General features: G+C 37.8%; 1 protein-coding gene across 1 annotated transcript in view; it reads right to left on the reverse strand.

The window, feature by feature from the left end:
- The window catches only part of GPSM1 (G protein signaling modulator 1), a 594912-nt gene extending 588288 nt beyond the window's left edge, over positions 1-6624 (reverse strand). Inside the window, exon 1 of the mRNA XM_053695674.1 lies at positions 6487-6624. Within this exon, the coding sequence (XP_053551649.1) occupies positions 6487-6548 (62 nt within the window). The 5' untranslated portion in view covers positions 6549-6624. The remainder of the gene's footprint in view (positions 1-6486) is intronic.
- Between the last annotated feature and the right edge of the window lie 6273 nt (positions 6625-12897).

The raw sequence follows: 12897 nt of genomic DNA on the forward strand, positions 1-12897 counted from the left end.
GGAGGGCACGATTGCATCCAGAGACAGTGTCTACCTAAATTGTTATCATTTAAAAAGATCATTTATAACATTTAAACCTCTAAATGTCTGCCTGTTTCTAAGTCACTAAGGACAGCCCCATGATCACATGCTTTTTATTAGCTTTTTACAAGAAACTGCTAATTCATGTGTGCCATTATAGTCTAGATAACATTGTGCTCTCTCCCGTGAGTTGTGCAGGACACTGCACTAATTGACTAAAATGCAAGTCAGTAGATAATAAATAAATAGCCAAGTGATCAGGGGCTGTCAAAAGAGTTTGAGTTACAAGGCAATCACAGAGGTTAAAAGTATATTACTATAACCATGTTGGTTATGCAAAACTGGGGAATGGGTAATAAAGAGATCATCTATCTATTTAAACAATAACAATTTTGGAGTTGACTGTCCCTTAAAGGGACATTAAACCCCAAATTTTTCTTTCATGATTTAGATAGAGAATACAATTTTAAACAACTTTCCAATTTACTTCTATTATTTAATTTGCTTCCTTCTCTTGTTAACCTTTGCTAAAAAGGTTTATATAGGCAAGCTCATGAGCAGTAGAGAACCTAGGTTCTCGCTGTTGATTCGTGGCTGCATATATATATTGATTGTGATTGGCTCACCCATATGTTCAGTTAGAAACCATTAGTGCATTGCTGCTCCTTCAACAAATGATACCAAAAGAATGAAACAAATTAGATAATAGAAGTAAGAAAGTTGTTTAAAATTGTATTCTCTATCTGAATCATGAAAGAAAAAAAAATGTGTGTTTCATGTCCCTTTAAGTATAAAAATCCCTAAATCTCAGCTAGAATTCCCCAACACTCACCGTTTGCCTTAAGACCCTTTGTTTTAGAGCCCAGAAGACCCGCTTTAAGATAAAGCCACTATTTCGATTTTAATAGCCAGAAGGTCTATGGTAACAGTGGTCACCTGTGCATTTTTTTTGAGGAGGGTCATGGGAGCCCCTATGTGCACATCACAGTTATATAACTATACCCAAAGGTCCTAATTTATAGGAGGATAAATCCTCCTTTTGATTTGAGTTTAGAATGTGGGGGGGGGGGGGGGAGGAGTCCTGGCACACTATTGTTTACAACATTGTTATATAAATATACATTGTATTCACACTTTTTGCAGTAAATGTTTTCACATCATGATGTATAATACATAAAATAATGGTAACGTTTGAATCTACTGAGAGTTTATAACTTGTATTGTTATCTTGCTGAAAAATGACGTCAGGTAGTGCTGAAATAGTGACCAGTAGACAAGGGCATTCGGAGCCTTCGTTAAGAGGCTTCCGCCTTCTGCATTCTGATGCTGTGTTGTTCGGCTCTATTCGGAGCCGCATTTATTCTTGTGAAATTGCAACACACACTACGATTTGTGCAAATCCAGATCGTAGTGTGTGTTGCACTTTAACAGGAATAACTGCGACACCACATGCCGCCCCCTTCTGCATTCAGTATGACTACGTCTAATGAGCAGCATCTAAAAACTCCAACAGATCTAGTTATACCAACAATCGTATTATAAAATGTACTGGAGTTATACAGATTTATTTGCTATTGTTTACATCAACACATGGGGGACACAAATATTTTAGAAGAAAAATCTAATGTGAGTGACATATAGGGGGTAGATTTATTATTAATGTGCGGGGGACATGATGCGCAGTTGCGGATCATGTCCACCGCACATCGATAAATGCCGACAGCATACGCTGTCGTAATTTATCATTGCACAAGCATTTCTTGTGAAATGCTCGTGCAATGCCACCGCCAGCAGGGGGTGTCAATCAACCCGATCGCATCCGATCGGGCTGATTGCTGTCCGCCACGTTATAGGTGGCGGACAAGTTAAGAAGCAAGGCGGAAAGTACTGGGGTAGATAGCAGCATTCGCTGCTTGGTAAATCTACCCCTATGGATCAATGCAAAAAGAACAGAAAAAAAAATACAGTGCAAATGGAAAGGCAATGCACCAGCACAGCAAAGTAAAATGGTACATTAATTTTACACATTTAGACTCTCCCCTAGTTTTGAAAGCTTCAAGCACTCCCTAAAGACTCTACTGTCCAGGCATACAACCTACACTAACCTTTCCAAATACCAGTTCCTCTCCTCCATTACTATCCGCCATGAACCCCCTTAACACGTAAGCCTAAGAGTCCAACTGTTAGCAGATCACCTTCATAAGAGCTGACTGCAACAGTGCGACTCTCGGCAGGTCCCTCTACCCATTTATCCCTATAATTGCTACCTTGTATACCGCCTATGTTTATAGCGCTGAAGAATCTGTTGGCGCTCAACAAATAGCCGATAAAAATAATAAATAATAATAGTGTAGGACGGTAGGTACAGACATGTATATACAACTGCAAGGGTGAAGTGGAGTATCTGTGAAACTCAAATTGGTAGCTGGTTCTTCTTTTGTTTTTATGTTGTGAGGGGTGGACACTGCACTGTGAAGGGCAGTGTGAGAGGACAGCAACTGTTAGCATATAAATGTCTTATTACTTGAAATGGCATTTACAGAAGGTTGTGATAAAGTGTATAATGCCAGACCGGGATGGTTGCCTTAGCCTTACCCAGTCACTAGCATTATTATTTGTGCATGATTAAGGGCCAGCCCTGCCTCTCACTGCCTTACTGTGTATTTTAGAAGCCTAAGGGTCTGCATATAAATGTATAGCAGTCAAACACACACATAACATTTCCTAAAAAAGACCAGTGGCACAGGGAGATTTTTTAGTATGGTTTAGTATGCGGTTCTCCCTTCCAGAAGGCTGTTTTGAGTGGCCATCCCAAAGCACCAATTCTTAGCTCTACTTTTTTCTAGGGACCCCCAAAAACTTGTACTGAGGGCCAAATATGGCTAGAAATTGGTTGCTTTAGGTCTATGAAGTTTCCATTAAAATTATGGTAAACCCAAGCGTATAAGAAACACTAGGATTTACTATCACTAAAAAATAAACATGAGTCTTGTCTCATTGTTTCATAAAAAAAACAGCATTACACTCACCCTGTTAGGAAAGTAGATCTCTAATATAGCACCTCCGGCCGCTTTCTTCAATGAGTTGACATTTCCACCTCTAGACCAATAGCTGTGAGTGTCACCTGACATCCTAACACAGCTAGAGGAGGAATCGGCACATCATTGGAGAAAAGCGCTGTGTCGGGGGCAGCCGGAGGTGCTGTGTTAACGATCTACAAGGGGAAAAACATACATGTGTAAAATGAACCACTTGTAATCTGAACCCATCCTGATAACTGGAAAACAATGTGAATGCTATTTGTACAGGGGCATTATAGGAATACTGGATAGGTTTTTTTTTTCTTCTTTTCAATAAATGATTGAGATTTGGCGTGATATTCATCTGATATCAAAGAGGAAACTGCAACTTATATCATCGTCTATTAAAGCATTTTAAAGAGAGACATAAAACTCAAATGTTTTCTTTCATGATTCAGACAGAACATACAATTTTAAAATACTTTTCAATTGACTTATGTTATCAAATTGTCTTTGTTTTCTTATTATCCTTTGTTGAAAAGCAGTAAGGTAAGCTCAGGAGTGTGCACGTGTCTACAGCACTATATGGCAGCAGTTTTGCAACAATGTTATACATTAGCAACAGCACTATTTCCTGTCACGCAGTGCTCCACACGTGCACGTTACCTATTTAGATATCTCTTCAACAAAGAATGAAGCCAATTTGGTAACAGATGTAAATTGAAATCATTCAACAACAGTGCTGTACAACAATTTATTGCATAAAACATTTACCACCTTAGCCAAATTCCTTAAACATAAAAGTTTATTTTATTACCAATGACTTACTAGACACATTTTAAAATGTGCATAAGTGCATTTCAGTTTAGAAGCATGTTTGCAATATAGTTTTATTAGTGTTTGTAGTAAAGGCTATCAGTCTATTAATGGCATATGTACATATGCTGTGACTACCCTGTACACCAGCATAAACAGTGCCTTCTTATAGAGCTGGCAGTGGCTTGTATCTATGACACATGGTACCATCAGGTGTCTGAGCAGGCGTGGTGTTTGTATGCTGGTGACTCCAAACAATGGAAACCAGCAATGTTCAATTTAAAGTGCACGTGCAGAAAAGAGCTCACTGCCAGACAATATGTCCACAACACTTATTTCAAAAGTAACATTTATAAAAGAGACACTAAACCCACATTTTTTTCTTTCATGATTCAGATGGGGCAGCAATTTTAAGCAACTCTCTAATTTACTCCTATTATATTTTTTTTTTGTTCTCTTGGAATCTTTATTTGAAAAAGCAGGAATAAAAGCTTTGGAGCCGGCCCATTTTAGGTTCAGAACCTGGGTTGCGCTTGCTGATTGGATGGCTAACTGTAGCCATCAATCAGCAAGCATTTCCAGGGTACTGAAGCTAATTTGAACTTTGTGTTTAAAGGGGCATGAAACCCAAAATTTTCTTTCATAATTTAGATAAATCATAGAATTGTAAACATTTTTCTAATTTACTTCTATTATCAATTTTGCTTTATTCTTTTGGTATCCTTTCTTGAAGGAGCAGCAATGCACCACTAGGAACTAGCTGAGCACATCGGTAAGCCAATCACATAAGGCATATATGTTCAGACACCAATCAGCAGCTAGCTCCCAGCTCCTGAGCATATCTAGATATGCTTTTAAACATTGGATACCAAGAGAATTAAGCGAATGAGATAAAAGAAGTAAATTGGAAAGTTGTTTGAAAATGTATGCTCTTTCTAAATAATTAAAGAACAATTTTGGGTTTCATGTCCCTTTAAACCCCTTTGGAGGGCTAAAATAATATAGCACATTTGTTTGGTGGTGAAAAAGGTTTATCTGTATCATTTAGAATGAGACACAGATGATTAAATCAGGCTCGGTAACAGTGACAAGGGCTAAATCAAAGATATCCTGCAATCCTTGTGTGTTTGCAGCTCTGGACTAACTACACGGCGCTAAAATCATTCAGGAAGTCAAAATGTAATTCCTTATAAATTGAATTAATTTAATAAAAATAAAACATTGCAATATTTATTCATTATTTATTTTGCTTGCTTTGGTGTAAAATAAATTAATAAAAAAATGGTGCTCACTCCCCAAAAGGAGCCAAAACTCTGTAACCTCTGTATGTAGCATAAAGTTGTATATCCCTTGAACCGACTACACCCTACACGCTAGTTGCTTAGAGCACTGTTTCTCAACTGCCGTCCTCAACTACCCACAACAGGCCAGGTTTTCATTATAGCTGAACCAGTGCACAGGTGAAGTAATTAGCTGGTCAGTAACTATGGTTACTAACCTGCTTTCACCCATCATCTTATTATTTCACATGTGCACTAGTTCAGCTATAATGAAAACCTGGCCTGTTAGGGGTATGTGAGAAACACTGGCTCAAACTAGACACTGGGGCTGCTTAAACTTAATATAATTACTTTATATAACTATTTTTATGATCTATATGGAAGTTTGGCAGGAGCAATATGTGTGCATATCTGGTACCCACAGAGAGACTGTGCATTGGTTTTATTAGAACAACTCCCATTAAGCTATTGGTGGACATAGGTTGTTTTTTTTTAGTACAGAAACAAAAAAACTTGCACTACTATTACATTTTGAATAAAAGAAAAAAAAAAAAAAGAACTTTAGATATATATATATATATGATACATTGAATAGGTCTTACACACAAATGTATCTGTGGGCATGGCATGCCTAGAGATGGGTATATTTGTATGCTATGGAAGTCTGAAACTGTATGTGAGACAAAGTCATAATTCACCATACAGAAATAAAACAGCAAATATGTTTAGCTATGTGGTGTAACCCTTAAACTTCTATACTGTTTTTTTTTTTATCTTTAAGAGAGCAGCATTCAGATGCACACAGAATATTAAACACGTGTCACCTAACCAGCAACAAACTGTTCTGCTACACAGCTGGGCATGGTCTGTTCTGTGAAGGGGTTAATAGCCATAGCAACTGTTCTCAAGATACTCCCTTGGTTTAATTGATGACACTTATTAACCTTTTCAGTGCCACAGGGTTGAGTCACATATCACAACACACCATGTATATATATATATATGTGTGTGTGATGTTCCTTATTGCCATGATATATAGATTTATATATAATAATTGTATTCAAATGCATTTTATTCATGGTTTGCATCTATTAGTAAAGCACTTACACATGGGAGAATCCCTAAACAAATAATAATGTATCATTGTATTATTTTGCACAACACAGCCAGCAACATATTTCAGCTCCAGTTTGGAAGCTCAGTGACTGTGCTAGCAGAACATCTGTCTGTGACAATGACAAAATCAGCTGCGGAATTACAGATGGAACAACAATGTGATTTTGTATGTTTTGTCTGCAGCCTTGTCCCCTTTGCAGCAGCAGCAGATATACAGTGCATGATTTTCTTACCTGGAAAAAAGTCTCCTGCTTGCAGGATGCTGTTGATCTTCTTGGTTACAAGGGAAAGCCATGGATTGAAGCAGATCCCAGCGTGTGAACAAGCAATAGTGAGAAGCATCAAGGCTAAGGGGGAGGCAGCATTACAGAAGAGCCCCCCCTCTGTATAGTTTAACAGTTAGAGACTATGGCAGCTAGGAAGTGATGTATCTCACAAAGTGTTTGCACTGAGAGCACTCCCCCTGCTAGTGATGTCACCAGTATTGTTAGGGGAGTGTGAGAAGGGGAAGCCTTCTTCTGTATGACCCAGTACCCTCCCCTCTAGCTGGATTATACCAGGCTGGGTAGATGGGTCCCATGCCGAGTGCTACAGCAATGCCATACCCAGCACTGGCACAACCTCCCCCTCTGGCAAAGACAACACATAACAAATGGGATTTTTTTTAAGACAGTTGCCTTAAAAGTTGTAGAATGTTATTAAATAAGCAGAAAATCTGTGCGTTTTCATTCTTCATTGACACTTCTTGTTTGTGAAAATACAATTTAAATTTTTGCAGTTGCAGTACCTGAAATAAACTTTTAACTGTTTGCTACATTACACTTAAACGGTCAGGGAACCCAAACATTTCTTTCACGGTTCAGATAGATGATCATACAATTTAAAACAACTTTTCAAGGTAGTATGTTGTATAATTTGCTTCATTCTCTTTGTATCCTTTGTTGAAGGATACTCAAACTACTGGGAGCTAACTGAACACATCTGGTGAATCAATGACAAGAGGAATCAGAAGCTAGCACCCAGTAATGCATTGCTGCTTCTAAGCCTATGTAGGTATGCTTTTCAACAATAGATACCAAGAGAATGAAGCACATTAGATAAAAGAAGTACATTTGGAAAGTTGTTTTAAATTGCATGCACTATCTGAATCATGAAAGGAATATTTTGGGTTTCATGTTCTTTCAATGTATATATAGGTGAACACTTTACTATGTAACTTTTATTCTTATTTTCCTGGTGCTCAATAATTATTTACTCTTCTGCAGCCAGAAGAGAGTCTGGAAATGAAACTGTTAATTGCTTTACTCTGAGACACATGGCCGTGTGCCTTATCACAGCTGAAAGAACTGCACAGACAATATAAAATGTTTTCCAATTCACAATACCAGTTTCATTTTCATTGTCATACCTTAAAGAGTTTGTAATCTAAAAGATTTATTTAGCCAGACTGAGGTCTGGGGAGAAATGGTTAATAGTGTATTTATAAAATGTAGACAACTTCCTTAATACCCTACAATAAATTACCATGTGCATACAAGGTTAGTTCAGTGATTTTGTAGCCAAAAGGGGTCCTGGCAGTGAAATAGTTAAGTCTTTATAAAATGTGGACCATAGGTCAAAAAAGTATAAATGATTTATTACAATTCACCAGTAGAGAACAAGTTAGATTATTATGCTCATCTAGAACAGTGGTTCTCAACCAAAGTGACCTCAAGGCCCGGTAAATTTTAGCTGGACATGTCCAGGGCCCGGTAGTTTTATTTATTTATATATATATATATATATATATATATATATATATATATATATATATATATATATATATATATATATATATATATATATATATATATATATATATAGTAAGCAGCATGGATTTGCCCTATCAGTAACTAAGCAGTTCAATGTGGGTTTAGTGGGGGCCCTGGAGTGTGGGGGTCCTGCCGAGGGTCTGTCGCTGTGAGGGTCATGGAGTGTGAGGTCTGGCCCTGAAGGTTGTGGGCCCTTTCTTTGGCCCTTAATGTTGGGGGTCCTGGCTCTGGAGGTTGATGGGCCTGTTGGGGTTAGGGCAGGGAGGCTACCATGTTCATTTGCATAAATTTGAATACATTTGGGTCAGTGTGAGACAGTTTTCCTGGGGCCTTGATTGGTCTCAGTCTGCCCCTTGTGTGCAGTGGGGTAAGATTGTGCAGTGGGGGCATGACAGGTCAGGGCCCACCAGTAGGGCTATCACGGCCCGGTACTGGGCCACGGCCCGGCTGTTGAGAAACCAGGATCTAGAAGATGAAGAGAGACATTTTTCTTAAAGCTACGGAAGTTACAGCTATTTATATGTTACCCTGTGGAAACTGTAAGAATAAGCCTTTTGTGGTTTGTCAAAATATTCTAGATTCCAGCATGGTCAGGAAGTGAAATGTATCAAACAGAGGAATGTCTACTCATGCTGGGAGACATTTAGCAATGTTGTGTTTATATAGAGGCACAGACTCTGGAGGTACAGGTGTCAAAGTATGACATCATTACTAAGAAATGCTACTTTCCGCATTAAAGGGATAGTAAAGTCCAAATTTAGAGAGGGCATGTAATTTTAAACAACTTTCTTTTTTACTTTTATTATTAAATTTGCTTTGTTCTCTTGGTATTCTTAGTTGAAAGCTAAACCTAGGTAGGCTTATATGCTAATTTCTAAGCCCTTGAAGGCCGCTTCTTATCTGATTGCATTTGACAGTTTTCCACAGCTAGAGGGCGTTAGTTCATTTGTTTTATGTAAATAACATTGTGCTCATGCAGTCAGCACTTATTGCCTGAAATGCAAATCTGTCAACAGATCTGAGATAAGGAGGCAGTCTGCAGTAGCTTGGATACAAAATAATTACAGAGGATTAAAAGTATATTGCTATAACAGTGTTGGTTATGCAAAACTGGGGAATGGTAAATAAAGGGATTATCTATCTTTTTAAACAATACAATTTTTGGTGTTTACTATCCCTTTTACAGTAGTCCACACATGGAACCCTCTCTATGCTGGGGTGGTACAGGGTAGTGCTCTGGAAGCAGTCTAATAGCTAGGCATATGCATTTGTTTTGTTACAAATTATTTAATGAAACACCAATAATATCCAAATGAATGCACCACACAATTTAAAGAAAATAATAGCTAATGACGAAATTCGTCAGTATTCATTTGTTTCCTTTAAATTACCTTTGGGGTTAAAAATACTTATCTATAGCATGCTGGGGAGCCACGCTAATCTCAACAAATATTCACAGAGCCCAGGGCCACGCTTAGAGGAGGTTTAGAACACGCTAAACCTCCTATATTCCTATATTCTGTAATTAGCGCAGCTCTCCAGCGCACTATAGGTAAGTATATAACAGCATTATAATAACGCTACAGGTGAACTTTCTCACCTGTAGCAAAGAGACATCTGCATCCTTTAATCTTCTCCAAAGTTCCACTATCTACCATGGATTAAAGAGACAGTAAACACCTTGGGCAAACACTTTATATAAAAATCTCAACCTTGCAATATATTTTCATTATTTATTTTGTCAATTTTTCATGTAATTTATCTTAAAAACTCTCATAACTGAGGCAAGAAAAAAAAAAGTTTACATATATATATATATATAGTTGTATGCAAAAGTTTAGGCACCCCATACAATTTCCATGATTTTCTTTTATAAATAATTGGGTGTTTGGATCAGCAATTTCATTTTGATCTATCAAATAACTGAAGGACACAGTAATATTTCAGTAGTGAAATGAGGTTTATTTGATTAACAGAAAATGTGCAATATGCATTAAACGAAATTAGACAGGTGCATAAATTTGGGCACCCTTGTCATTTTGTTGATTTGAATACCTGCAACTATCTAGCACTGATTAATTGGAACACACAATTGGTTTGGTGAGCCCATTAAGCCTTGAACTTCATAGACAGGTGAATCCAATCATGAGAAAAGTAATTTAAGGTGGCCAATTGCAAGTTGTTGTTCTCTTTGACTCTCCACTGAAGAGTGGCAACGTGGGGGCCTCAAAACAACTCTCAAATGACCTGAAAATAAAGATTGTTCAACATTATGGTTTAGGGGAAGGCTACAAAAAACTATCGCAGAGATTTAAGCTGTCATTGTCCACTGTGAGAAACATAGTGAGGAAATGGAAGACTACAGGCACGGTTCTTGTTAAGGCCAGAAGTGGCAGGCCAAGTAAAATATTGGACAGGCAAAGGCAAAGGATGGTGAGAACAATCAAAAACAGCCCACAGACCACCTCCAAAGACCTACAACATCATCTTGCTGCAGATGGTGTCACTGTGCATCGTTCAACAATTCAGCGCACTTTGCACAAGGAGAAGTGGAAGAAGCCTTTTCTGAAAACACGCCACAAACAGAGTCGCTTGAGGTATGCAACTACACATTTGGACAAGCCAGCTTCTTTTTGGAAGAAGGTGCTGTGGACTAATGAAACAAAGATTGAGTTATTTGATCATAACAAGGGGCGTTATGCATGTCGGCAAAAGAACACAGCGTTCCAAGACAAACACTTGCTACACACAGTAAAATGTGGTGGATGTTCCATCATGCTGTGGGGCTGTGTGGCCAGTGCCGGTACTGGGAATCTTGTTAAAGTTGAGGGTCGCATGGATTCCACTCAATCCATGCAGTGGCACTGGCCATCCAGCAGATACTTGAGAAGAATGTTGAGGAATCAGTCACAAAGTTGAAGTTACGCCAGGGCTGGATATTTTAACAAGACAACGACCCAAAACACTGCTCAAAATCTACACTGGCATTTATGGAACAAGTACAATGTTCTGGAATGACCATCCCAGTTCCCAGACCTGAATATCATTGAAAATCTGTGGGGTGATTTGAAGCGGGCTGTCCATGCTCGGCAACCATCAAACCTAACTGAACTGGAGATGTTTTGCAAGGAGGAATGGTCCAAAATACCTTCATTTAGAATCCAGACACTCATTACAGGCTATAGGAACCATCTAGAGGCTGTTATTTCTGCTAAAGGAGGCTCTACTAAATATTGATGCAATATTTCTGTTGGGGTGCCCAAATGTATGCACCTGTCTAATTTCGTTTGGATGCATACTGCACATTTTCTGTTAATTCAATAAACCTCATTTCCCTATTGAAATATTACTGCGTCCTTCAGATATTTGATAGATCAAAATGAAATTGCTGATCTAAACACCCAATTATTTATAAATGAAAATCATGGAAATTGTCAGGGGTGCCTAAACTTTTGCATACAACTGTATGTATATATATATATATATATATATATATATATATATATATATATATATATATATATATATATATATATTAGATTGTAAGTTCCCACGGGAACAGGGCTCCCAATTCCTCCTGTATTTGTTTGTTAAATTTTGTCTGGTGTCTCATATTGTACTGTCCTTTTATCTTTGTTACCTATGAACAGCGCTGCGGAATCTGTTGGCGCTTTATAAATAAAGAATAATAATAATAATATATATATATATATATACGTTGATTGGAGTAGCCGTGTTAGTCCGGAGATTTAGATATCAAAAGAACAAGAGTATTGCATTGAACAATGATATTTTTTGATTGGACTAACATTTATAAGTTGACAAGCTTTCGGAAGAATGTCCTCCTTTTTCAAGTCTGAAGCAATACTGCTTGTTGTATTGGTAATGTATTGTTTGAACTGTTTCAATGCTAAGAATCAATATTTCAGGTATTTCTGTCACAGCGCCAAAGTTTATCCATATTCGTCCTTCAAGGAGCCTATGATTAATACATTCTAGAGATATTTGTACTAGTCTTAAAGCGACATTTACATTTTCTTTGTTGTATTTTTAGATAGCAACTTATAATGTATTAAACTTTTTTAATAGATGGACATGACTAGAACATGCCATGGGGGTGGTCAGGTAAGTTTGTAAGCATGTTCTGGGTGGAGCAGTGGTGGGAAAACATTATACTGGGAAGGGTGATCACTCGTCATATATTAAAAAATACTACATACAGTATTTAAAGCACTCAATAGATTTAAACAGGCAAAAGGCATAAAGATGACATTCTTATTAAATAAAAACCTAAAATTATATTATTTATGTACTTATTTTCTTCCAACAGCACCTACCCAAGCTAGAGGACACAGAAAGGAAGGGGAAGGAGAACAAGACAGGATATCCTAAACGGAAGGCACCACTGCTTGAAGAACTTTCCTCCCAAAAGAAGCCTCAGCAGAGGCTAAAACATCGAATTTATAAAATTTGGAAAAAGTATGTAAAGAGGACCAAGTTGCCGCCTTGCAAATTTGTTCCACTGAAGCTTCCTTTTTAAATGCCCAGGAAGAAGAGACAGCCCTGGTTGAATGAGCCATAATACTCTCAGGAGGTTAATGTCCAGCTGTTTTATATGCCAACCAAAAGAGACTTCGTAACCAAAAAGAAAGAGTAGTAAACGTGGCTTTTGGACCTCTATGTTTGCCAGAAAAAACTGCCCAAAAAGGGCAGAAGATTGCCGGAAATCTTTAGTAACCTGCGAATAGAATTTTAAAGCACGAACTACGTCCAAGTTATGTAACAGATGTTCCTTATGGGAAAGAGGGTTAGGACAAAAAGAAGGAACAACAA

The sequence above is a fragment of the Bombina bombina genome, chromosome 12 (assembly GCF_027579735.1).
Source record: "Bombina bombina isolate aBomBom1 chromosome 12, aBomBom1.pri, whole genome shotgun sequence".
In the NCBI taxonomy this organism is placed as follows: Eukaryota; Metazoa; Chordata; class Amphibia; order Anura; family Bombinatoridae; genus Bombina; species Bombina bombina.